This window comes from Lampetra fluviatilis, chromosome 81 (genome assembly GCF_964198595.1).
Source record: "Lampetra fluviatilis chromosome 81, kcLamFluv1.1, whole genome shotgun sequence".
Classification (NCBI taxonomy): domain Eukaryota; kingdom Metazoa; phylum Chordata; class Hyperoartia; order Petromyzontiformes; family Petromyzontidae; genus Lampetra; species Lampetra fluviatilis.
The window spans coordinates 477644-504111 of record NC_136355.1 but is presented as its reverse complement, the minus strand read 5'-3'; the positions used below and the strand labels follow the sequence as shown (position 1 = coordinate 504111).

Below are 26468 nucleotides of genomic sequence, written 5' to 3'. Positions count from 1 at the left end.
TGAGAGGGAGTGATCGGGTGGCAGCGCGGCGTGATTGGTTGACGAGTGGAAACACGCGCTGGGGGAAAACGGATCGTAGAGATAGCGCGTCGTGATTGGTTAACTAAGGAGCGATGCTCACGTCGAGGTCCGCATCCGCTCCGTCTCCCGTGAGGAGGGACTATATAAGGTGATGCACACAGGCGTAAGGAGAGAGTGTAACCAGCGAAGACTGAAGACGGAGAGGAAGAGATAGGGCCCTGCGGTACCCAGTCCCGCTGTCCTGTGGGGACCGGGACTCTGTGTAACCCAGAGGCGGAGTGTAGGGTGAGCATGCAGTGTGTGTAGCCAGAGGCATAGGGTCTACACGAGACGGGTGAGGCGTGAGTAGCCAGAGGCATAGGGTCTACACGAGACGAGTGATGCGTGTGTAGCCAGGGGCACAGAGTCTACACGAGCTAAGTGAAGAGTGTAGCCAGAGGCATAGAGTCTACACGAGCTAAGTGAAGAGTGTAGCCAGAGGCATAGAGTCTACACGAGCTAAGTGAAGAGTGTAGCCAGAGGCAGAGAGTCTACACGAGCTAAGTGAAGTGTGCAGTCAGAAGAATAGAGACCACACGTTGTATCGTGACAAGTCAAGATTTAATAAAAAGTGTGTTACCCGTCAAGGAGTTTCCTGCCGTCATTTCCAATACTTCAACTGGCGTCAGAAGTGAAACAGTCTTCCAAGCATGGATACAAGGAAGACCCGTCGGACCCACGGGATTGACCGCGAGGATAACCTTGACGACTCGGGCCAGCTGCCATCGGGGGGTGAGGACGAAGAATGGCCCACGCTGCAAGATCCGCCGACGGCGCCGGATGAGCGACTGGGGACCGATGCCGTGCTCCGCGAGGCGCACTCCCGTCTGGCGGAGCTGCTGCTCGCCGCCGCGTCCATCCTGGCGGAAATCAGCTCGTCGGCTGGAGCGGGGATGGCGGCGGACATTCTACAGGGTCGCCCCGCAGATTCCCGCCAAAATGACTTGGCGATTCCCGCCATTTCATCTGCGCCGACTATTGGCGGGAACGGCGACCGCCACGTGGCGGCGGTTCTCCAAGCGCGCCCGCTTACGTCATCAACGCGCGCTGCGGACCGCCATCAGACACCCGCCACTGGGGCCGCCATCTTACACACCGACGGGGCGGCGGAAAGAAACCACGAGGCAGAGGACGACTTCATTTTTCAACAGCGCCTTCCCGCATTGTCAGCCTTCAAGGCGGAAGGCGGGGACTGGGGCCAATTTCAGCGCAGGTTTTTGGCGCATCAGGAGATGTCCGCCTGGTCCGACGCTACGGCGCTGCGGGCACTGCCTGCCATGTTGGACAACAACGCGCTCGCGGCCTTCATGTCCGCACGGAGGTCGGACCGCTCCACGCTTAAGGCAGCGCTGGGTCTCATGGCCAAGGTCTACGGACCTCCCTCGGCGTGTCGCCATCATTTTTATGCAAGGCGGAAGGCGGACACGGAGACCGCGCTCGCCTATCGCACGGCGTTGCTGGCTCTCGCCGATGCCGCATTCCCTCGTATGGACAAGGAGGGCCAGGATGCGATGGTTTTGGAGCAGCTGCTTAAGTTGGCGCAGGACCTGGGGGTCCCCATCAACACGGCCGACGAGATCGATATTTCTTCCTTGCGGGTCGCTACGAGTATACAAGCGCACGAGGTCCTTCAACGCAAACAGGGGGTCGTCTGCAACGCTGCCGTGGCCTCAGCTCCGGGTCCGGTGATCACCGAACCCCAAGTCATCAGCCCACGAGAGGAGGCGTTCACCGCGGGACGACCAGGGGACTGGAGGTCGGGGGGTCGTTCGCCTCTGCGATCGGCCCGCAAGCTGGAGCAACCGAGATCTCCGACGACCCTCATCACGTGTTACAACTGCGGCCTCCGGGGCCACGTGGCGTCCGGTTGCCGCGCTCCACGTCAGCGCGCCATGGGATCTCGGCTGGACGACGACCAAGGCCCCAAGTCATCCCTACAAACCCCGGCAAGTCGCGGCACCTCACATGCTCGGCCCACATACTCGACACGCATGGGCCGTCGCGTTGCGGCGGAGGAGGGCCGGTTAGGGTTCGGGGATTCGGTTCGGCGAGGGGGGTTCGGCCGGGACCGGGGAGACATTGAATGGTCGGAGTTGGGGCACAGAATTGTGGCTGCTTCAGCGGGTTCATCCGTCGTTACGGGATCTATTGATGGGGTCGAGGTCAGGGTGTTAGTGGACACGGGGGCGTCGGCGACTATTATATCGGACCTCATTTACAACATTCTCCCCATCCAATGCCGTCCGCTGCTCCCAGTGGATGTGCCATTTTACACCGCTAATGGGGGATCGTTGGGCATTATCGGTCAGATTAGGGCATCCATTTGCATTGGAGATATCAAATTGTCGGGACCCGTTTTCGTTTCGTCTTCTTTGGCGGTTCCTTGTCTATTGAGCACTGATTTTTTGGCTAAAATGCCCATTAAAATTCTCATCGATCAGCGTTGCATTGAACTACCATCGGGTCGCCGTATTTCATTTTTGACGAACCCTACTGAAATTCGGACGGCGTGCGCTACGATACAAGTGTTGGCGACACAGACCGTGCACGTGCCCCCGGGTTCACAGATGTTAATTCCCCTCCGGTTGCGGAAACCATGGGTGGGGGGGACTTCGGACCAAGGCATGCTTTTGGGTCCTTCTAACAGGGCTGTCGGGGGGGTCGATTTGTCGGTGGCTCACACTTTGGTTCGGGCTGACAAGGATCTGTTTGTGATGGTTTTAAACGCTGGGTCGCGGCCAGCCGTCATTCAGCAGGGGACCGTGCTGGCTCACGCGGCACGGGTCCCTGCGGATGAGCGTCTGGTTGCGCAGGTTGATCCGAGCCCCACGCAGAACCTTGAACCGAGGGAGGACCTTGAATGGGTCCATTCGCTGTGCGCGGACTCGGACGATTTGTCAGGGGTACAGTTGGGTGCGCTGCGCGAGTTGCTAATGGAATTTTCTGATGTGTTCAGTAAACATAAGTATGACATTGGGTGCACGGATTTGTTACGCCACCACATTGACACGGGCGATGCGGCACCGGTCAGGCTAAATCCCTTCCGACTGAGTCCTGCTGAGAAGGAACATGTTCAGTCGGCCGTTAACGATATGCTAGAAGCCGACATTATTTCGCCTTCCTCCAGTCCTTGGGGAGCACCTATTGTGCTGGTTAAGAAGCAGGACGGGTCCTTGCGATTTTGCGTAGATTTCCGTCGCCTGAATAAGATCTCTGTGGCTGACGCGTATCCGCTCCCCAGGATGGACGAGTCCCTCGATGCATTGTCTGGTGCGCGATATTTTTCGACTCTTGATTTATTATCGGGATTCTGGCAGTTGCCACTCGACGAAGAGTCTAAACCTAAGACAGCATTTCGGACTCCAGGGGGCCTGTTCCAGTTTAACCGGTTACCCATGGGACTTCACTCCTCTCCAGCGACGTTTCAGCGCCTTATGGAGTTGGTTTTGTCGGGCTTGCAATGGGATACGTGCTTGATTTACCTTGACGATGTCATTGTTTTCAGTAAAACATTTGAGGAACACCTCCAGCGATTGAGAGGGGTGTTCTTACGAATGCGATCGGCTAAATTAAAATTTAAACCGGCCAAATGCCACCTTTTTCGTAAGTCTGTTAGATACTTGGGTCACATTGTCGACTCTTCGGGGATCTCTACCGATCCCGCGAAGACGGACTGTGTCAGTTCATGGCCGACACCCACGTCAGTTTCGGACGTGCGCAGTTTCATCGGTTTTGCTTCGTATTACCGCCGATTCATTGAGCACTTCGCCACTATTGCAAAACCCTTGCACGCTCTAACGGCGAAAGGAGTGAAGTTCCGATGGGGACCGGAGGAGGAGGCCGCGTTCTGCTCCCTCCGGGACGCCTTGGTGGGTGCCCCACCCTTGCGCTATCCGGATTTTGCGAGTCCCTTCTTGCTAGATACGGATGCTAGCAACACGGGCATTGGGGGGGGTGCTATCCCAAGTCGTTGGGGGAGTCGAAAGGGTGGTCGCTTATGGTAGCAGGGTGTTGTCTCCGGCGGAGCAGCACTACTGCGTCACCCGTCGCGAACTGCTTGCCATTGTTTTTTTGTACAACAGTTCAGACCGTATCTCTATGGTCGTCACTTTACGGTCCGGACGGACCACGCGGCGCTACAGTATTCATTGAGGGTCGCCCAACCCTCGGGCCAATTGTCACGGTGGTTGGAAGTCCTCCAGGACTATCAGTTCACGACTACATACCGTAAGGGGTTGCGACACACAAATGCCGATGCCCTGTCGCGATTGTTGCCTTGTCAGAAATGTGCGTGTCTATCGGGATCGGCGCGCTGTAAACCGCCGGTTGTGCAAGAGATGGGGGCATTGGCTGCGACCGCGGGCGCACCAATCGGGGATGTCCCCGCTACCTCTCAGGGTCAGGACTCGCTGCTCTCACTGTCGCTGAGTGAGTGGGGCCGTCTCCAAATGGCGGACAGCTCCCTGCTAGCATTGCGCCGCAGAGTGAGGGGTCCCAAAGAGGACCAGGAGCGAACTGGCTCCTACGTACTTAAACAAATGGGACAGTTTGTCCCGGCGGCACGCACTTGTGGTGCCTTCCGCTGTGAGGGGGAAAGTTGTTTTGGCCGCACACGAACGCCTCTTGCATTTGGGAGTAAACAAAATGCTTGCCCTGCTTCAGCGTGACTATTATTGGCCGGGGATGGGGAGTGACGTGATGAATATTCTGAAGGGATGCGTTGAGTGCGCCAGGCGAAAACCACCGCCCGTGGCAGCTAATCCACCGCTGCAATCTATTCAAGTCTCGCGCACTAACGAGCTCATTGCGCTCGATATTCTGGGGCCCTTTCCAGTCACGCCTAGGGGTAATAAGTACCTGTTGGTGGGGGTCGAATATTTTACCCGGTGGCCTATGGCGTGGCCACTCGCCAACCAGTCGGCGGCGGCTGTGACGGACGCCTTTGTCCAGGGCTACGTCCTGGACAAGGGGGCTCCCGAACGCTTGCTGACCGACCAAGGGAAACATTTTTCAAGTAAATTGCTGCAAGAGGTGTGCGATCTGTTGGGTACTAAGAAGGTGCGTACCTCCCCGTACCACCCGCAGACGGACGGGATGGTGGAGAGACTCCACAAGACTTTGACTTCTATGCTGTGCCAGCGAGTGTGTGAGGCACATGTTGATTGGGACCTGCAGGTCCCGGGGGTCCTCGCCGTGTATAGAATGGCCCCCCATGCAGCGACGGGGTTTTCCCCATTCTATCTGATGTACGGTCGGGAAGCCGACCCGCCCATGGAAACGCAGCTTGGCCTGTCCGCACCACGAACTAATTCAAAATTGGCAGAACATATTAAATTTAATATTCATAAGCTGACAGAGGCAAGGGAGGCCGCACGGCTTAATTCACGGGCTCGCCAAATTGCAAACGAGGGGTTGCGTGCACGGAAGGTGTCCGTGCACGACTGGAAACCAGGTGACAGGGCCTGGCTGCATTGCCCTCAGGCACCTTTGGCTACGTCGCCTAAATTGTTGAAGCTATGGCGGGGACCCGTGGAGGTCGTGCGTGTTGCACGCCCCCAGTGCGTTCAGATAAAATGGGGAAAGCGACGGTGGTACGTCCACCCCTCCCGACTGAAACCGTTCTCGCCTCCATATGGCCTCCCCTTGTGTCGTGAGGGCCGAGCATGTGACGTGACCGACGACCCAAAGGGGGAAATGTCTCTGCCTGATCCTCACATGTTTCCGCCTGATCTCCTCCCAGGTGTCTCGGAACTGACAGCTGCCGACCACCGGCGGCCGGATCTTCGTGGCGGGGCCGGTCCTTTCAGGCCCGATCCGCGCCGTCTAGAGCAGCCGGAGCCACCGGACGGTCGTCAGCGTCCCGTCCCATATGACGGACCGGCCAGACGGACTCGCGCCAGGTCGCGCTACTTTTTATGACCTACCATGTGAGGAGTCGAGGAAGCTGGAGCGCCTCGTCACTGCGTTTAGTCACAGAGACGCTGGGCGCGTTCATTTTCTGGAAATCGCTTTTATTGTGTTGTTCGTCGGGCTGTACATAGCTTCTTATCGAGGTGTTGTGTGTGTTGTTGTTGACTTTTCTTGTGTTAGTTGTCAATTTGTACATAGGTTGCTGTTGTGTTTTTGTTGTTGCGTTACGGGGCACACTGGGGGGTGGGGTTTTTGTTGTGTTAACGTTGTGTGATGTTGTTGGTTAGCAGCCGGGCCGGCTGCGAGCTATGTGGGAGGGGGTGATGTAGTGGTGATACGCGCTGGGGTAGGGATCGTGTGTCAGCGCGTAGTGATTGGCTGTGTGTGTGGTGACGCGCGCTGACGGTGAAGGATCAGGGGTCAGCGCGGGGTCGTGGGTTATGTGGTGCTGATTGGCTGTGTGCCGGTGACGCGCTTGAGAGGGAGTGATCGGGTGGCAGCGCGGCGTGATTGGTTGACGAGTGGAAACACGCGCTGGGGGAAAACGGATCGTAGAGATAGCGCATCGTGATTGGTTAACTAAGGAGCGATGCTCACATCGAGGTCCGCATCCGCTCCGTCTCCCGTGAGGAGGGACTATATAAGGTGATGCACGCAGGCGTAAGGAGAGAGTGTAACCAGCGAAGACTGAAAACGGAGAGGAAGAGATAGGGCCCTGCAGTACCCAGTCCCGCTGTCCTGTGGGGACCGGGACTCTGTGTAACCCAGAGGCGGAGTGTAGGGTGAGCATGCAGTGTGTGTAGCCAGAGGCATAGGGTCTACACGAGACGAGTGAGGCGTGTGTAGCCAGAGGCATAGGGTCTACACGAGACGAGTGATGCGTGTGTAGCCAGGGGCACAGAGTCTACACGACCTAAGTGAAGAGTGTAGCCAGAGGCATAGAGTCTACACGAGCTAAGTGAAGTGTGCAGTCAGAAGAATAGAGACCACACGTTGTATCGTGACAAGTCAAGATTTAATAAAAAGTGTGTTACCCGTCAAGGAGTTTCCTGCCGTCATTTCCAATACTTCACGTGTGTCAGCAGAGTGGGCGGGGCAGTTGATGTTAATGTAGCCCACGTGTGTCAGCAGAGAGAGCGGGGCAGCTGATGTTAATGTAGCCCACGTGTGTCAGCAGAGTGGGCGGGGCAGCTGATGTTAATGTAGCCCACGTGTGTCAGCAGAGTGGGCGGGGCAGCTGATGTTAATGTAGCCCACGTGTGTCAGCAGAATGGGCGGGGCAGCTGATGTTAATGTAGCCCACGTGTGTCAGCAGAGTGGGCGGGGCAGCTGATGTTAATGTAGCCCACGTGTGTCAGCAGAGTGAGCGGGCAGCTGATGTTAATGTAGCTCACGTGTGTCAGCAGAGTGAGTGGGGCAGCTAATGTTAATGTGGGAGAAAGCAACGCCAACGCTGTGGATCTACACCAATCAAAATGGCTGCCAGGCAATCATTTGCACTTCGCTCCACACATCCACACTGCTGACGGTGGAGGTTGACAAGAAAACACAAATCAAGTCATGACCCAAAGTGGTTGATGACATCTTTCCAATGATTGCTGAGTTTGTAACCATCCTCTCGGTTGAAATTGTGTCTGTGTCTGTATATATGAATGGCTTCATGAACGAATCTTTGTTAATATCGAGTAGGCTTGCAAATTACCATCGTCTTAGATTAATCAATTTCGTGTGAACCAGCCGCACTAAAATAATGATCAGCCACGGCAGGAGTATTGGTTTAACACGTGTGAGGCTTTCGCAACCAATATTATTCATAATCAACGTTCTTGGGTTTAGATCGCGTTATTTATAAATGTGTCGTAACCCTCCACCACCTGACACGGCCAATCAGTAAAAAAGTGTCACGTTGACAAAAGACAAATAGTTCACTGCTTTAGCCCACCGGTGTCTTGAAGCGTGAAACGACAACATTTACAATTTGAGTACGATGTTTCGCTGGTTATTGCATCCAGCATCATCGGGCAATTCGCCAGAATGGTGATTATGAAGGAGTATTGGTCCTACCATGTTTCAAATCTACCTTATGTTCACGAATACGGTCTGAGACATGTCGCTTAGTTTCCCCAATGTAACTGGTGCCGCATATACAGCCTAGATTGTAGACACTGGGATATTGCATGTGTAATGACATGATGACACCTGCTGGTTGGAAATAGGAAGCACGGGTACGGGCACCACTTCAACATCATCTGATCCCAAAGGGAGAGGTATCAGGGCCAAAGGTAAGGGGCGGCGCTGGCCGAGATACCCGGAGAACCTGCGGGAAGGTTCCACGAGAGGGCGTGGCCGGAGACGGAGCCTAGCCGCGCCTGCGGCTATATAACCATAATAATAATTCAATTTGTAACGCGCGCAAACTTGCAGACGTAGTGGCCGCAACTCAGAGGCGCGGAGCCAAGCTCAGAGTCGCTCGAAAGCATGATTGTAGAGGTGAGTTTTTAAGTGTCTCTTGAAGGAGGCGATTGAGGTGATGCTGCGAATGTGCGGAGCGATATCTTTCCAGACTATTGGGGCTGCCACCGAGAAGCGGCGCATAGACACGATGACCATCCTGGATCTTGGTATCAAGAGGAGGTTGTGAGTCGCGCTGCGCAGGCATCTGCCGTAAGCGGGGGGTGGAGGAGGACTCGTGGTCGGTGTGTGGAGCCTTGGGTCCGGACTGCGTCGCCGCTCGCCGTCATCTCTCTCCATCGTCCGGCCACGTGGCAGATCTCCTGCCGAGTTCCACCGCCGTTACCGGCACGCCGTCAACTAGCGGCGAGGCCGGGAGTGGACGGGTGGAACCACGCCGGATGATCGGCCGTGTGCGTAGCCTGTGGGGACGCTAACATCTAAGTGTTGTACTCGGACAAGGAAGAAGATAGAGTTGGCCTGTGTTGTGCCCATATGTGAAATGAAGAAGAGTCCCCTCTAAACGACGTGTCACGGAAGTCGCTCATTACACATGTCAGGAATCGTATCCTTCACAGATGGGATCAGATCACGAATTTTATGTGCTGTGTTAAATCGGACCTGGATATTGTGTTTCTTCATGATTTGGGAAATATTTTTGGTTACCCCTGCTATGTATGAAAAGGTGATGGTTTTTATTTGATCATCAGATGGCTCCTTCCTCACGGTTGGGGTGATGGCTTTGCAGATTGTGTAGTCAGAATATCCATTCATTTTGAGAGCTTGGTGTACGTGCTTGAGTTCACTGGTTAGGTGTTCATGGTCGGAGATACATTGAGCTCTATGGTGTAGCGTTTTGATGAAGGAATTCATCTGGGATGGATGGTGGTGGTAATCAGGTTTTCGGTAGGTGTCAGTTTGGGTTACTTGCCTGTAGACAGAATAGCTCATTGAAAAATCTGGTCTCTTTTTGATTAGGACATCCAAGAATTCTAGCATGCCATCCTTTTCTACCTCCATGGTGAATATGATAGCTGGTATATAGAATTGATGTGGTTGAGGAATTGGTTCAAAGCCGGTCGGCCATGTGGGCAGATGTTAAACGTGTCATCCACGAACCTCTTCCACAAGGACGGGCGTAAAGTGGATGCCGAGATGGCATCCCCTCTACAAACATTGGCAACAACCGGAGATAAGGAGAACCCATTGGGATGCCTTGACTTTGTTTATAGAATGTTCAATTCCAGGTGAAGTATGTATTGGTAAGGCAGTGTTGCACCAGGGCTGGTACATCAGCATTCAATCTTTGTTGGACAAAATATTCACTGATTGCAATGGTATCGGGCACAGGAACTTTGGTAAACAAAGAAATTATGTTGAAACTAACGAACAAATCACCTGACCATACTAGGTGAGCTGAGTTAAGTACAGAAGAGGTGGTCTTACCAGTTTATGGCTGCAAGGTCTCAGACAGATATTGGGCCAGTTTGTAGGTGGGTGAGCCAATGGTGGAGACGATGGGACTAAGAGGTGTCCCTTTTTTTGTGGGGTTTTTGGTAAGCCATATAATCTGGGTGGTCTAGCATCAGAAGGTTTTAAGGAAAACCGTTTGGTCTGTTCAATTAATGAAGCTGAGTCAGTGATGATACTGTTCGTTTTTGTAACGAGGCTGTTGGTGGGATCTCTTTTATATATTATTACTAATTATTAGTAGTACTTTTATTACTACTTGCTACATTACATTCTGGTCCACAGTATTGCACGCTTTGAACTGATTGAGGAACAGAAGGACACAATGGTTCAGAACTGCACCATATTTTTCTATAGCCAGATGACTTGGGATGGAAGAAGTATTTTTTTGCAATGAAATGTAAAGCCTGTTCATATATCCTAATGAATGGATTGATATGGGGCATGAGTTAATTGGGTCACCTGCAATTATAGTATGAAGGCCATGTTCCATGTTAAAGGCATGGATACCTCATGCATGTGTAATGTGAGGATATATCCGGGTTGCTGATGGATCACACCTCGTTACGATGATTGGCTCTACCGGTCCTGGCCCATAGCCAATGGGGGGAAGCCTAGAGGCGTGGCCCTGACGTCATGGGGAGGTGACATCTGTAAGTAGAGGATTGGATCTGCTGGCTTTAGCCACAGCCAATAGGGGGACGAGTCAGGGGCGCGGTCCTGGGAACGTACGATGGAGTCTAGAAGATTCCATAGAGGTTAACCAGGATTGGTGGAAAGGTACCATGTGACCCGGGTATTAAAAGGGGTGGAGACGGACAACACGTCGTCAGATCTGGAACGAACGGAGGGTGAGGCCACGCTGGAGCAGGGTCCAGGCTGCCACGTGGCCGCGCGCGTCTCTCTCTCTCCCTCTCACGCTGTCTGTCAGCAGCGTGAAGGAGTAAGATGGGAGTGTTGTGAACGAAAGACAAATAAAGACCGGATTCCAGAAGTCGCTTCCACGACCTTTATTACACCTGTGTAGTCACATAGAATGAGTCACTGTGGCGCGTACCGCTGGTCACTGGTAGAGAGCGGGATCGTGGGTGTAGTAGCCTGGTCTACCAGCAGGGCAGTCGAAGTGTGCCACTGGAGTGCGTAGTGCCGGTTGCTGGCAGAGAAGGGGCATTGGAGGTTATAGCAGCCGGTCTGCCAGTCGGGCACGTGATGGGCTGGGGTAACGGATGTGGGGTAAAGGTGACAGACAGGGTAGAGCCCAGAATCTTCTGGTAGGTTCCAGAAGGCCACACTGGGGAGGATAAAAGGGAGGCCCCGACGCTGGGTCGGGGCTGCTGCGGTTTTGTAATAAAACCTTCATCTGTGAAGTCTTCGTCGTCCTTGTCGGTGTCGGGTGAGCAGTGTGCCGGCTGTCCTGACCCGTATATAGTTACCCCCTGTACTGTGGAAAGTGTAGAATAAACGTGTATGCCTCCTACGACTAGTGTGTCTCTAAAGTAACCCACTACACATGTGAAAGGTGAGCGTAAGCGGGGTTTCACTGCTCGGCTCTGGGCCAATCACACGGCCCGGGGTATTGGGGGCGGGGCCCAGTATGGAGGCGTATGTGAAGGTCCGCCGCTCACCTCCGGTCCAATCGGATGCGAGGAGAGCGGGGGCGGAGCCTAAGGGCGGAGCCAGCGGGGCGCTATGCGGAGATCGGGATCTGGAAGGTTCGGTGAAGGGCGTGGAGACAGGGTCACGTGGTGAGAGGGAGGAGACAGGGTCACGTGGTGAAGGGAATATAGGTGGGATCCGGAAGGGGCTCCGGGTGAGTTGGTGGAGTCACGGAGCAGGACCAGGTTGGGTGGCCGAGGGGACCCGCGCCATCAGCCACGTGGCTGGAGACGCGTCCAGCACCGTCAGCCAGCGGTGTGCGGAGCGGGGAGCGGTGCGACTGACAGGAGGGGCACGCGGGACGCGCGAGGAGCAGCCGGTCCGCTGTCGGGACCAGCGGAGTGCGAGCGTCATAACGAAAATAAAGAGAGAGAGAGACCCAGCAGTGTGTCGGCGAAGTCCTTTATTACACTAGTATACTACACTATACACTACGATACACTACACTATACACTACTATACACTACACTATACACTACTATACACTACACTATACACTACTATACACTACACTATACACTACTATACACTACACTATACACTACTATACACAAAACACTACACTATACACTACACTACTTACACTACACTATCCACTATACTACACACTACACTACTATACACTACACTATACACTACTATACACTACAATATACTAAACACTACACTATACACTACACTACTTACACTACACTACACTACTTACACTACACTATCCACTATACTACACACTACACTACTGTTGGATCTATGCCCTGTTTTCCGTTATTAATATTAAGAATAATTAAGAAAAAAAAATTTTTATCTATATATATACTTTTTTTTAATTAATTAATGAAAACAACCCACTTCTCCTCACAAGAACACCAGGAATCCATGAAACATGGAGGGCGGTTAAAATGTTGAGAATTCGGTCACAAAGAGGTCATAGACATCCAGATGGACAAAAGATGTATGGACTAGCCTCCCAAGACATCTGGAGATGTACAGATAAGGTGCAGAGTAATAACGGTTGCAACTCGCGTTTTCTTAACGTTTTCCTTACTGAAAAGTAGAAACTTAACAAAGATAATTAACCAACAAACAATAATATTTTTTTTTTTAGTATATGTTTCCTACCTACACGACCTTCCTAAAAACTAAAGAGTACGAATTCCAGAAAGCTTAAGTGGAAACATAGTTATGCTTAACCTCAGGACATTAAAATATAACTCAGAATAAACACCAATCTCTGGAGAACTAAACTTGGCGAAGCCCAAAATAATAATGTGACGAGAATCATTACGAATATTCATTAAACATAGACGAATGATTACCACGATACTAAGACCGAAGGAACTCATAGAATATAATTCAAGAATAAATGTAACACACAGGACCACATAAATGTATTACAAACATCTCCTCAGCCACCTTTGTCTTCCAGCGGGGTCTGACAAGCAAGGAGGGAGCAAAAAGGTCACAAGGGGGGGGGGGTTTGTGCTGACATTGTTGTTTTCTCTCGCAAGAGACGCGGAGAGAGGAGAGAGTGCCCACGTTTGAGTTAAAACACGGCCATCTTCGTCTCTCCGCAGCACGGACAGCAAGATTTGCACACGCAAGCAAATAACATTCCCCACCCCTCCTCCCAGAATGGTTACACAGCTGGGTCTTTACTAATAAACACGCACACGACACACGAAACACACGGACGCAGATGTGTTCAACCCACAGAAAGATATATGACGGCCTTCAAACAACTCGGGAAGATTGAGTGGATTTTCTCAATATAAGCCGGGGAAAAATCCATTCAACTCAGATCGTCAGGGGCCCTGGCCCCCACCACAGATCGCCAGGGGCTCTGAGCCCCACATCGTCCGGGCCACGGGCCCCACCAAAGAGATCGTCCGGGCCACGGGCCCCACCAGAAATCGTCAAGAAGTTTTCGTCATCCAGAATGACGAGGTTCGCGGGGTAGCGACGTGCCGATACAAGCCGAGGTCTGCACCACCTGAGAAGAATCGCTACCCTGAGTCGCCGAGCTGCGAGTGAAGCCAACAAAGACGCCAACGTCCACTCTGCCACGAACGAAGCATCGCTCCTCGTCAGAGTGACGACCAGCAAACAACCCGCAGGAAAGGCGGAGATCGCCAAGCGAGCGCCACCGAGCGCCACCCAGCGCCAGCAGAGCTGCGCCACCGAGCGCCACCGTGCGCCACCGTGCACCACCGTGCGCCACCGTGCGCCAACGAGCGACACCCAGCGCCAACGAGCGACACCCAGCGCCACCGAGCGACACGAGCGACCGAGCATCTTCAAGGACAGCATCGTGCCAACTCGTCATCGAGCAGTGGAGAGAGAGAGAGAGCACAAGCAGAGACACGCCGAGCGAGGGAGCAGCAGGAGCAGAGCGGCGGCCACGCCCAACCTAGAGAAACTTCTGGCCGCTGTTTGTATCTTTCCACACCACACAAGCTAATGACACAACTCCTGGCTCTAAGAGTTAATTAATATTACAAGGGGACAACGCATACACAGCACGTACACGAATAAGACTTTAAAAGAAAAATTGTCTTTGCGTTTCAAAAAGGGTTGCCATTTCGAGGTGGTGCGTTCAATATCAACTGATCGTGCAAAGCAGTTGCTGCCGTCGAGTTACATGAATAATAAATGTTTTAGTCATTCCTTTTCGTTAACTGCATAATTTCGCCAATGAAGAAGTATTTTTAGTCATTCATATTAGTTCATTGCATAATCTTGCTCATGAATTATTGACGCATGTTTGACCTGCATGATAGAATGTCACATGCTTGTTAGAATAAAATTGCTTCATACCAACTGTTCGAGTGCTTCTTTCCAAGTCCATGCAAAACTGTCTTATTCATAAGAGCTGTATCCTGTGATGAGATCTGAACTGGTGACCTAAAATAATATAAACACACTAAGATAATCGGTAAACGTTTAATCGATGATAATCGTGTTATCCTGATCGATATAACTCTGGATAAACGAAGCTGAGCCTAATTATCACAACTGCACACATTAACATCATCGCAAGCATCCGCATAAATGACTACGATTATCTCCGTGATTATCATAATTTATGCATACAATTACTCACACCATCATAATTTATGCATATTAATACACACATTAACATAATTAATGCGATTTGCGCATTTTTCGGAAAATTATTAATTTTTATTATTTTCATAAAAATTTCATAACCCGACACATACAACACTACTATACACTACACTATACACTACTATACACTACAATACACTAAACACTACACTATACACTACACTACTATACACTACTTACACTACACTATCCACTATACTACACACTATACTACTATACACTACACTATACACTACAGTACACACTATACTACTATACACTACACTATACACTACACTATACACTACTATACACTACACTATACACTACACTATACACTACACTGCTATACACTACACTATACACTATTACTATACACTACACTATACACTACAGTACACACTACACTACTATACACTACACTATACACTACACTATACACTACAGTACACACTATACTACTATACACTACACTACACACTACACTATACACTACACTACTATACACTACACTACACACTACACTATACACTACACTATACACTACTATATGCTATAACAGGACCCTGCGGGGTGGGCTGGTAGGAACGAATAACCAAAGAATATAAACATAATGTATTATTACACTTGTTTAGCCAGGAAAGCCCCACTGAGTCTAAAGGTTTTTCTAGGGTCCTGCCAAGTGTTTGCAGTAGGGAGCGATGTTGCTACACCTAATCGGACGATACGAAGGGAGAGTTTGAGGCCTAGTTCTAGGCTTTAGGCCTAGCTGTAGGCTTTAGGCCGCTGTGAGTTAATTTTTAATTTAAATGTTTTAATTATTTATGTAAAAGCTTTAAATGTAAATGTTTCTATTTAAAAACATCAGGGAATGTAACATTGTTAAACATTAACTCCCTTGCACACACGCGGGGGTACGATATGAAGGGAAAGTTTGAGGCGTTGTTCGAGGCTTTAGGCCTAGCTGTAGGCTTTAGGCCGCTGTGAGTTAAATTTTAATTTAAAAGTTTTAATTAAAAGCTATCTCAGGGAATTATAAGGGAATGTTACACTTGTTTAGCCAGGAAAGCCTCATTAATTTAAATGTTTTAATTAAAAGCTATCTGAGGGAATTATAAGGGAATGTTACACTTGTTTAGCCAGGAAAGCGTCACTGAGTCTAAAGGTTTTTGTAGGGTCATGCCAAGTGTTTGCAGTAGGAGGCGATGTTGCTACACGGACGGACGGACGGACGGACGATATAAAATATTGTAGGCTGGTTCACTTCGTTCCTACCAGTATTACTACCCACTACACTACACACTGTACTAGTAACGGAATTGGCCACGTTCTGTTTACGTGACAACCGCGTACTAGTTGGCTGTGTTGGGTGGTGGCGGGTTTCAACGACACAACGACATTGATATATTTACGCGATCTAAGCCAAAACAAAACTCTGTTGTGGATGATATCAGTCGCGAAAGCCCCCTGCTTGCTCCAACGACCACTTCAGTTGATCACCTCCCCGCGTTCGCGGAGACCACTTTCGCCTCAGCGGCGGGTGGCTTTCTGCGACGATCCACTCCTGCGTGGCGGACGGGTGAGCAGGACCGCTGTCTGCAGTAAGACTCCAGGTGGTTGTGCTCTCAGGCCAGCCGATCTGTCGTTACCACCGCTCCCGGCACCAAGACAATGGTTGCTCGGATGAGACACACAGTGGTGAGCGGAGCCCCCAAGTCCATGGCGCTTACAGGCCAAGCGATCTGCCGTTACCACCACTCCCGGCACCAAGACGATGGTTGATGGGATGAGACACACAGCGGTGAGTGGAGCCCCCAGTCGATGGTGCACACAGGCCAAGCGATCTGTCATCTCCACCACTCCTGGCTCCAAGATGATGGTTGCTGGGATGAGACACACAGCGGTGAGCGGAGCCCCCAGTCGATGGTGCACACAGGCCAAGCGATCTGTCATCTCCACCACTCCTGGCTCCAAGATGATGGTTGCTGGGATGAGACACACAGCGGTGAAAAAACTGGCAGCCAACAGCAGAACCCCTAGTCGATGGTGCTCACAGGCCAAGCGATCTGTCATCTCCAACAATCCCGGCTCCAACTTCAGACCGTTCCTCTGCAAGACGGCCGCCTCGCCAATCCGCCCGGGCACCTTCCACGGCCGCGACGCCGTTTGACCTTCTGACCGTCGCCCCGCGACACGTTCCTCTTTGGCCCGACGCCTTTTGCTTCGCCTTCCAAATGTTCCCTCAGTCACCGCGTAGCTCATTCAAGGCCCCCCCCCCCCCCCCTTCAAATGGCCCTCACGACAGCAAAACCAAAAGTGTTTGGACTCGTGCTCCTTACCCCTGGTTCCGCTTACCCAAGCTCCACCCACCCCGGTCACCTGGTCCCAGAGGTCGCAACCGGGTACCCGATACCCTACCCGATAGCCGGCTACCCGTACCCGGTCGGGTACGGGTACCCATTTGCGACCCTGGTGCGGCCGGGTACGGGTAGGCCGTGAGTCACTGGTGAGTAACTATTTGTCACTCATTTCGGGTAGGGTACGGGTAGGGAACGGGTACCCGTACCCGGCCGGGTACGGATACGGGTACCCATTTGCGACCCTTGTGCGGCCGGGTACGGGTACGGCTAAGGAATCAAAAACCGTTTGCGACCTCTGCCTGGTCCCCCTTACCCAAGCTCCACCCACCCAATGATTCTCCTACTGCTGTTATGGAGTGACTCATGCAGCCAGCTATGGCTACAAAGTTTGGTCTACATGTTACGTGTGTTGAGGTGTGAAACACGACACGAAGGCAGACGTTGTCGGGGCTGACGCCAAACGCTTTGTTAAGGGATTTTGCCTAGCTTTTGGGAAGGGCAAACACAAGTCACTGGCTAAGCTAAATCTCCCCAGGGCAAAGGGTACTGGGAAATCCCTACACCTTCCAGGCCAACGGGCTCTTCCCACAGCGCTGACCGACGGTTCATCCAACTCGGCCAGCCGGGTAAAGTAGCCCCCCTAGCCTGGTGCTATTTCTCCCCTACCCTGGGCCCCCACTTCCCTACTGCTCACGTTCCCGGTTCCTGGCAAAGACCTCGTCCACGTCACCGGTCCCCCCTCAAATACCCCGAGGGGACATGACGTCACTCCTCCCGAGGCGAGTGTGACATCCCGTCATCACTCTACTCCTCAACACGTGTATCGTTTATTGTTAAATTTGAATCACAGTTCCTGTGATCACCGTTACATTGTTTTTATAGCTTTATTTTGGTGATATTGAAAACGTTTTGATTTAGCCATGTTTGTTTGTTGTAGCACAGAGTTAGCCTGATAACTTTAATCTAAATTGTCTTATGGTTGTTATTGTTTGACTTGCATCCCACTGGGATTTTTGCACACAGCGTTCCAAATACGGTGTTTTTTCTTGAAGACTTTGCTGTTTTTTTCCTGTATTCTTCTGTTGCGTGTAGTCACTTTAAGATGTTTCTTGTTCATGTTTTTGTTTGTTGCGGTTGCACCCATGTCAAGAGCCGCGTGGCTCACAGATTTAAAAGGCAAAGTTGTGAATATGTGTGTCTGATCTAAATGTTTAGCGTACTTCCCGACATGCAACAAACTTGAAATTTGCCATGTGGGTACTTTCCACACTGTACACCATGCAAACATTATAAAAATAGACTTTTGTGTTTTTTTTTGGGGGGGGGGCGCAATAATGCATATATTTTGCACGGCAAATGAGCTGTGACGTCACACCTGTCATGTGACCCGTGTGCGGAAGCGTGAAATACAAATGTGTTGCAGGTCTGAGGCGTTCTTCGCGCAGCGTTGCTGCTTTATACTGGTAGGAACTTCCTGGTGACACCAGCCTACAGGGGATTATTGTGTCCGTCCGTCGTGCATCAAAAAATGGGAGGGGTGGGGCTGGGTGGGGAGGGGAGGGTGGGGAGGGGCTGGGTGGGGGATGGGAGGGGAGGGGCTGGGTGGGGAGGGGAGGGTGGGGAGGGGCTGGGTGGGGAGGGGCTGGGTGGGGAGGGGCGGGTGGGGAGGGGCTGGGTGGGGAGGGGCTGGATGGGGGTGGGAGGGGTGGGTGGGTGGGGCTGCGTGGGGAGGGGAGGGTGGGGAGGGGCTGGGTGGGGAGGGTGGGGCTGGGTGGGGGGTGGGAGGGGTGGGGCTGGGTGGGGAGGGGAGGGGCTGGGTGGGGAGGGGCTGGTCACCCCGTGGTGCCCTTATAAAACTCAACGTTTAACCTACTCACGCCGGCTTGTGCCCGCCCTCACAGTCGGGCATATTTGCGGAATACACCACGCCGCCGTTGACCCTGCAGGCCATTGACCGAGCAACCCAACGTGTTCCCACCAGCTCCCTCCGCAGCAGGAATGTGTTTATTTGAGTCGTTGACTGCCGTAGGCACCTTGAAAGTTGTGTGTGTCTGCAGCAAGCGCGTGTATGTGTACCTATGGACGCGCGCGTGTGTGTGTGGGGGGGGAGTGGTAATGTAGTGGTTAGTGTGTGTCTGTGTGTGTCTCTGTGTGTGTGTCTCTGTGTGTGTGTCTCTGTGTGTGTGTGTCTCTGTGTGTGTGTGTCTCTGTGTGTGTGTGTCTCTGTGTGTGTGTGTCTCTATGTATGTGTCTGTGTGTGGGTGTGTCTCTGTGTGTGTGTGTGTCTCTGTGTATGTGTGTGTCTCTGTGTAGGTTACTTATGCCCCCACCGAAGACGAACATCCGTGGAGGGATGCAGGCAAAGCCGATGAGTCAGACGCTTTCTATGACCTCCTGTCACAGGTGCTGGCTAAAGTGGCCACTCGGGACAGAGTCATCTTGTTGGGTGACTTCAATGCCCGAGTTGGTCATGATGCTGACACCTGGTCTGGAGTGATTGGAAGGCATGGGCCAGATCAGCTCAATAATAACGGTAGGAGGCTGCTAGATTTTTGTGCAGCCCATAGGCTTGTAATTACCAACACGCTCTTCCGGCATCGGCGCATCCACACAACATCATGGATACATGCCGGGTCCAAGCAAGAACATCTGCTGGACTACATAGTGACGGACCAGCGGATGCGAGTCCATGTCCTTGACACCAGGACCTACCGTGGAGCTGATCTGCCCTCTGACCATCGACTAGTCATCTGTAAGATGCGCCTGCCATTCTTCCACTCCGGTGGTGGGTGTACACCCAGGATCCCATTCCAACCAAAAGTGGCCTGGTCTCAGTTAGCTGATGAAAGTTGCAAGCGAGAATTTCATCATCGCTTGCAGCTGGGGTTGGCATCGTCCCCCACTCTACCTGATGTCGAGGGTAAATGGGCGAGGTTTAAGACTGTGACTCATGCAGCTGCAATGGCTGCTTTGGGTACGTGGTCCAGACCTCCCCAGAAACCCTGGCTGACAGAGGAGGTGTTCAGGTTAATTGAGAAAAAGCGACAGGCCCACTCTTATCGCCTACAGCATCCCACGTCAGAGAATGAGGAGGTTTACCGCAGCCTTCGCTCGGAGGTTCGGAGAGCCGTAAGGCGCTGTAAGGATGGGTGGTGGTCGCGGGTTGCTGAGGAGATGGAGTCTGCCTCAGTGGCCCGCGATCACAAATCACTATTTAACTCCATCAAAAAAGTAACCTGCAGCGCCACACCTATTACCATCATTAGAGGAAAAAACGGTGATCCAATCTCCGACCCCCAGGAACAGGTTTGCAGATTTGCTGAGCATTTCTGTGAGGTCCTGGGGGAGGGAAAATCTCTCAGCCAGGAAAACATCATGGCACAAAGTGGGGATAACCCTGCTGAGGCTGCGGTGCCTCAAATATTGGAAGAGGTCACCCCCTGTGAGTGGCTGGCTGAGGTGCCAGCTGTTGAGGAAGTACTGAGGGCGATCCGGAGTCTGAGACCAGGGAAGGCACCGGGCAGAGATGATCTCCCAAGCGAAATGCTGAGGGAGGGTGGCGTTTGTGCACACACTGCCCTATATGACATCATAACAACAGTCTGGACCACTGGACGGGTTCCGCAGGACTGGAAGGATGCCCTGGTGGTCCCCCTTTTTAAGAAGGGGGACCGTACCGACTGTAACAACTTCAGGGGCATCTCACTCCTCAGTGTGCCGGGTAAGGTCCTGGCAAGGATTATTCAACATCGCCTTGCTAGGCACGCTGAGGAGAGGCTTGCGGAGCCCCAATGCGGTTTCAGGAAAGGGCGGTCCTCCACAGATGCCATATTTTCTGTCCGTCTGCTACAGCAGAGGTGTAGGGAATTCCAAAAAGACCTACATCTCTGCTTTATTGACCTGGTCAAGGCCTATGAATCCATCAGTAGGACTGGGCTCTGGGTTGTTCTTCGTGCTTTCGGAGTCCCTGACCCTCTGCTCACGATCATTAAGGACCTTCATGATGGTGAGCGGGCCCGGGTAAAACTACGTGGCCGGGAGTCGGAGCCTTTCCCTGTACACCTTGGGGTGCGACAGGGATGTCCTCTGGCTCCCACATTATTTAACATCTATTTCGACTGCGTAGTTCGTGAAGCCTTCAATAGCTGTACCGGGGGAATTTCTATTTGGTACAGATATAATGGGAGGCTGATCGACGCCCGGGTGCGATCAAGGGATGGCTCCCTATTGGTCAACCACGTTATGTATGCCGATGATTTGGTAATAGCTGCTCATTCAGAAGAGGAGTTGGAGACGCTGCTGCTGAGACTGGAGCGTGCCACTAAGAGGTGGGGCCTTACCATCAGCCCCACCAAAACTAAGCACCTGCCTGGGTATTTTGTACCATCGGACACTCCACCCCCACAACTCCCAATTGGTGATGGGGCAGTTGTGGAGAGAGTGGAGAGTTTCCCATACCTGGGCAGTGTGCTTATGACCGGCTCCAGTTTATCAGCAGAGGTCTCACTCCGAATCAGTCGAGCGGCAATATCTTTTCATCGGTTGCGTAACGCTGTGTGGAAGCTACCTGGTCTGTCGCTCCGCACGAAGCTTCAGTTCTTCTCGGCCACGGTCATTCCCTCCCTTCTCTACGCTTGCGAAACGTGGACCCCCCTAGTGGAGCATCTTCGCCGGTTGGAAACATTTAGGCTGGCCTGCCTACGATCCATCCTGGGTTTAACCAGGCTGGATTGTGTGAGGAGCTCACAAGTCCTTGAAAGATCTGGGCAAAGTCCCATCAGTGAGCTCCTCCGGCAGGCAAGGCTGCGTTGGCTGGGTCATGTAGCCAGCATGCCCAGCCACCGCATGCCTAAACAGATTTTGTTCGGCTGGATCGAGGGGGCTAAACGGGCGCGGCACGGGCTAGAGAAGAGATGGAGTGATGTGGTACAGGAGGACGTGGAGCTGAGTGGACTTGCCGATGACTGGTACCAGCGGTGTCAAGATCGGCCTCAGTGGAGGAGGCTCGTGAAGGACGCTACTGGGCAGTTGGAGGCAGTCGCCCTCCAACAACAACGGAGGGCGGAGGAGCGACGCTCACAACAACGAGCGGAGCGCCGGGTGGCTAAAGCACAGCAAGTTGGTACAGTAGGGGGCACAGGTGGTGCATCAGCCAGTCATCTCGGTCATCTCGGTCAGTCGACCCGTGGCACCTGCTGGGTCTGCCCCGTGACCTCCTGCCAGCGGGCGTTCGACACTTCACGTGGCCTCAAGGTGCACATGGCCTGGCACAAGCGTCGTGGTGACGTCACCGCCACTTAGTGGCGAATGGCGGTTGTTGTTGTTGTCTCTGTGTATGTGTGTGTCTCTATGTGTGTGTCTGTGTATGTGTGTGTATGTGTGTGCGTATGTGTGTGTGTCTGTGTGTGTGTATGTGTATGTGTGTGTGTCTGTGTGTGTATGTGTCTGTGTGTGTGTGTGTATGTGTCTGTGTGTGTGTGTATGTGTCTGTGTGTGTGTGTCTGTGTGTGTGTGTATGTGTCTGTGTGTGTGTATGTGTCTGTGTGTGTGTGTCTGTGTGTGTGTCTGTGTGTGTCTCTGTGTGTGTGTGTCTGTGTGTGTGTCTGTGTGTGTGTGTGTATGTGTCTGTGTGTGTGTGTCTGTGTGTGTGTCTGTGTGTGTGTCTGTGTGTGTGTCTGTGTGTGTGTCTGTGTGTGTCTGTGTGTGTCTGTGTGTGTGTCTGTGTAGTAGTGGTTATCGCGCTGCGCTACGAACCCGGCGACGCGAGTTCGATTCCCGCTCACGGCCACCACCGGTGACGATTATTTGAACCGGTCCTGGGCCTCCCCTAGGTCGACTCAGCCTCAAACGAGTAACTGTTGTGGTTTCGATATAAAGTTTTCGTGACTGCAGGGATTCATCTTCTTGGTTCTTTCGGTAAAGTCACGTAGAATGGAAATAATAAAATAATAAAAAGAAAACATAATAAAATATTATATTGAAATAAAACATAATAAAATATTGTATTATTTTATTATGTTTCATTTTTATTATTTCCATTATACGTGACTTTACCGAAAGAACCAAGAAGATAACTGGTGTGGTGTTAATCTCTCACATTTACATACAAATTCCTTCTCTAGCTCTGCCCACGTACGCTTGGCTTGAGCCCACCAAAACCTCCTGCTGTGTCTGTTCCACCTGATGACGGGCGCTTGCGTTGCGATCGAAACGTCGTGATTTAATTGATTTCATACCTACGTGACTTTACCGAAAGAACCAAAGAGTACGGATCCCTGCAGTCACGAAAACTTCAAATCTAGAGTGGGGTGGTGTGTGGACATCGCTAGCACTGGGGAGACAAAGGCGGCCGGGCCTGGTGAATCCAAGTCCCGGGCGAAGCCGGTTAGTTAAGCTCGTCGCTAATTAATGAAGCTGAAACCCAAACTCCACCCACCCAAGTCACCTGGTCCACCCACCTAAGCTCCACCCACCTAAGCTCCACCCACCTAAGCTCCACCCACCTAAGCTCCACCCACCTAAGCTCCACCCACCTTAGTCACCTGGTTCCTTCTTATTTGACCAATCTTATTTATTATTTGACAGATAACTATTACAGGTGTACCATGTTTACCATGTTCACCATGTTTAGTTGTCACAAACCATAACAAAGGCTCACCCTCTTAAGCCTCACCTTACCATATGAATAAAAAGTGTGCTGTACTGTACTTGGCCCTTCCCCCCTCTCCAACCATAATATTAACGGAGTGGTAGCTCCTGCAATCTCTCATTTACTTGATACAGCTGTCGTGGCTGTGACGGTTCCACCTGAAGACGGAGGCTTGTGTTGCCTCTAAAACGTCGTGATTTTTATTTTATTTTACTTTTATTAATTTTAATGTTTTTACCTACATGGTGACTTTACCGAAAAAACCTAAGAATATCACCTGGTTCCCATCACCCAAGCTCCACCCACCTAAGCCATACCCACCTAAGTCACCTGGTCCACGCACCTAAGCTCCACCCATCCAAGCTCCACCCATCTAAGTCACCTGGTTCCCATCACCCAAGCTCCACCCACCTAGGCCCCAACCACCCCCCTGTCAATCAGAGCCCCCATCACCAATCAGGAGGCACCCTGCCCCCAAAGGCATCATCCCTCTCCGACTGCTGCCACAGACGTCGTCATTATAAATTGTAAAAGTTCGCAACGGAACCTCGGAATGTTTTTTTTTTAATCCTTTATATTAAGTTCGCGTGCTTGCTTGCTTGCGTGCTTGCTTGCTTAGGACCGTGCAAATCTTTCGGTCGTTTTTTAACCCACTTCCCGTGATCCAATCGAGCTGACATTTTCCACACAGACTCGTTGTGCCAGACAATTATTGTTCGTGAAAAACAATTCCCAAAATTGTACACTTTTTAGGCAAAAAAATTTTATTTTACATATATTCAAATAGAACGCATTCATGGCTTTGGCTGAACGTCAGAGTGTAAGAGCCCAGAGCGTAACCCCTCCACAGGCCGTGGCGGAGTAGCGCAGTTGGTAGCGCCCTCGCTTCCCATGCCAAAGGTCGCGGGATCGATCCCCGCGTCCTCCACAGGCGAATATATTTTTAAATCCTTTATATTAAGTTCGCTGCCACGCATATAAAGGATTTATAGTGAAAAACTTTGTTTTTACGAGTTATACTTATTAGGTTTTTTCGGTTAAGTCACGTAGGTAAAAAAATACAATTAATAAAAGTAAAATAAAATAAAAATAAAATAAAAAATCACGACGTTTCGGAGGCAATACAAGCTTCCGTCTGCATCTTGTCTCGTTGTCTGTTAAAAACTATTTGTTAAAAACTATTTTAAAATCCTTTATATTAAGTTCACTTGCTTGCTTGCGTGCTTGCGTGCTTGCTTGCTTGCTTACGACCGTGCAAATATTTCGGTCATTTTTAACCCACTTCCCGTGATCCAATCGACCTGACATTTTGCACACAGACTCGTTGTGCGTGACAATTTATTTTCGTGAACATTTTTTCCAAAATTTTACACTTTTTAGAGAAAATTTTTTAAATATGTATTTACCAATTGCTTAATGGTGGCAGACAATCATCTGACCCATAGGTGGCAGCCATCTCAAGCCAGAGGACGAGAGGACTCTAGCCGCCCGTTTCATGATGACGCAAATGTTGACTAACCACATGGCATGAAATCCCTGCCCCCACGCTGTACAGTGGAGACTATTTATAGAGCAGTTAAATTGAAGCCGCCAGGTTCATGAAAGTGGTCAAACGGGTCAACGGTAGTGCCCTCGGGAATATATGGGGCATGTCAAGAGGACATTCTTGAAGAGTTTTAGTGAGTTTTAGTTTCTCTTGCGTATTCATAGTGTAAACAAACTTCAATTATCACTTTCGTCGTCGTATTTTTGGCCAGTAGTATGTGAATTGTGGATCAAATGTGAATCTAAGGTGATATTACATCATAATGATTTTCATTGATGAAATTTCATTAATTATAATATTTAGTTCTGTTTTACTGCTTCAAGCTAAAATCATAAATTCCACACGCATCGTCCAAATTCCTGTACCAGACTTATATTTTGAGAAGAGCCTGGTCAATCCAGATCTACGCCTTATTGCGCAACTTTTAACATTTCATGTTCACCAAACATCAATCATGATCCAATGATATATTTTAGTAACGGTAAGATTGTTCAGCGTTGGATTCAATGAATTCTTTGCATATTTATTAGTTTTGTCTTTCAAAATTCATCGAAACTCACCTCATATCAAAACATCGACATTTGAGAAGTTTATTTGGATCACTTCTAGTCATTCGATTCTACAAAAATAACGAGGTAATATCGCTCATTATCAATCAATTATCTGCCTTAACTAATGATTCGGAATTTTAGATTTATTCTCGACCTGTCTAGACCAAGAGCAACGAAATCAAAGTTCATCAAAGTAAAATGTCTCTTACATTCAAGTAAGTTCAATCCACAGTCCATCCTAAACTGCTAGTATAATAAAAATCCATAGTTGCTAACGTGATTATAATTTCATTAATTCTTATCATTTTAGACATGAGCAAGAGAAAGAGTGAGACTTTGACGCAACGGAAACGCCGAATTGCGAAAGAGAAAAAAAAGCGTCAATTCAAGAATCAAAATGAATTGCCATCTGATCGTGATTCACGAATCACAAAGCGACAAAAACCTATGCGAAACGGCTACGTGAAGAATCGTTATCATCTCGTGAATCACGACTCGTTCAACAAAGTCGTGCAGATGAAGAAAGACGACGCAACGAATCTCCATCGTCTCGTGCATCACGACTCGATCAACAAAGTCGTGCTGATGAAGAAAGACGACGCACCGAATCTCCATCGCATCGTGCATCACGACTCGATCAACAAAGTCGTGCAGATGAAGAAAGACGACGCACCGAATCTCCATCGCATCGTGAATCACGACTCGTTCAA

The 26468-nt window shown here is 50.8% G+C and overlaps 1 protein-coding gene across 1 annotated transcript in view; it reads right to left on the bottom strand.

The window, feature by feature from the left end:
* The window catches only part of LOC144953701 (interferon-induced very large GTPase 1-like), a 261650-nt gene that overhangs the window by 235127 nt on the left and 55 nt on the right, over window positions 1-26468 (bottom strand). The window contains 3 exon segments of the mRNA XM_078884261.1: window positions 10999-11105; window positions 11517-11555; window positions 11730-11827. Coding sequence (XP_078740387.1) covers window positions 10999-11105; window positions 11517-11555; window positions 11730-11827 — 244 coding nt within the window.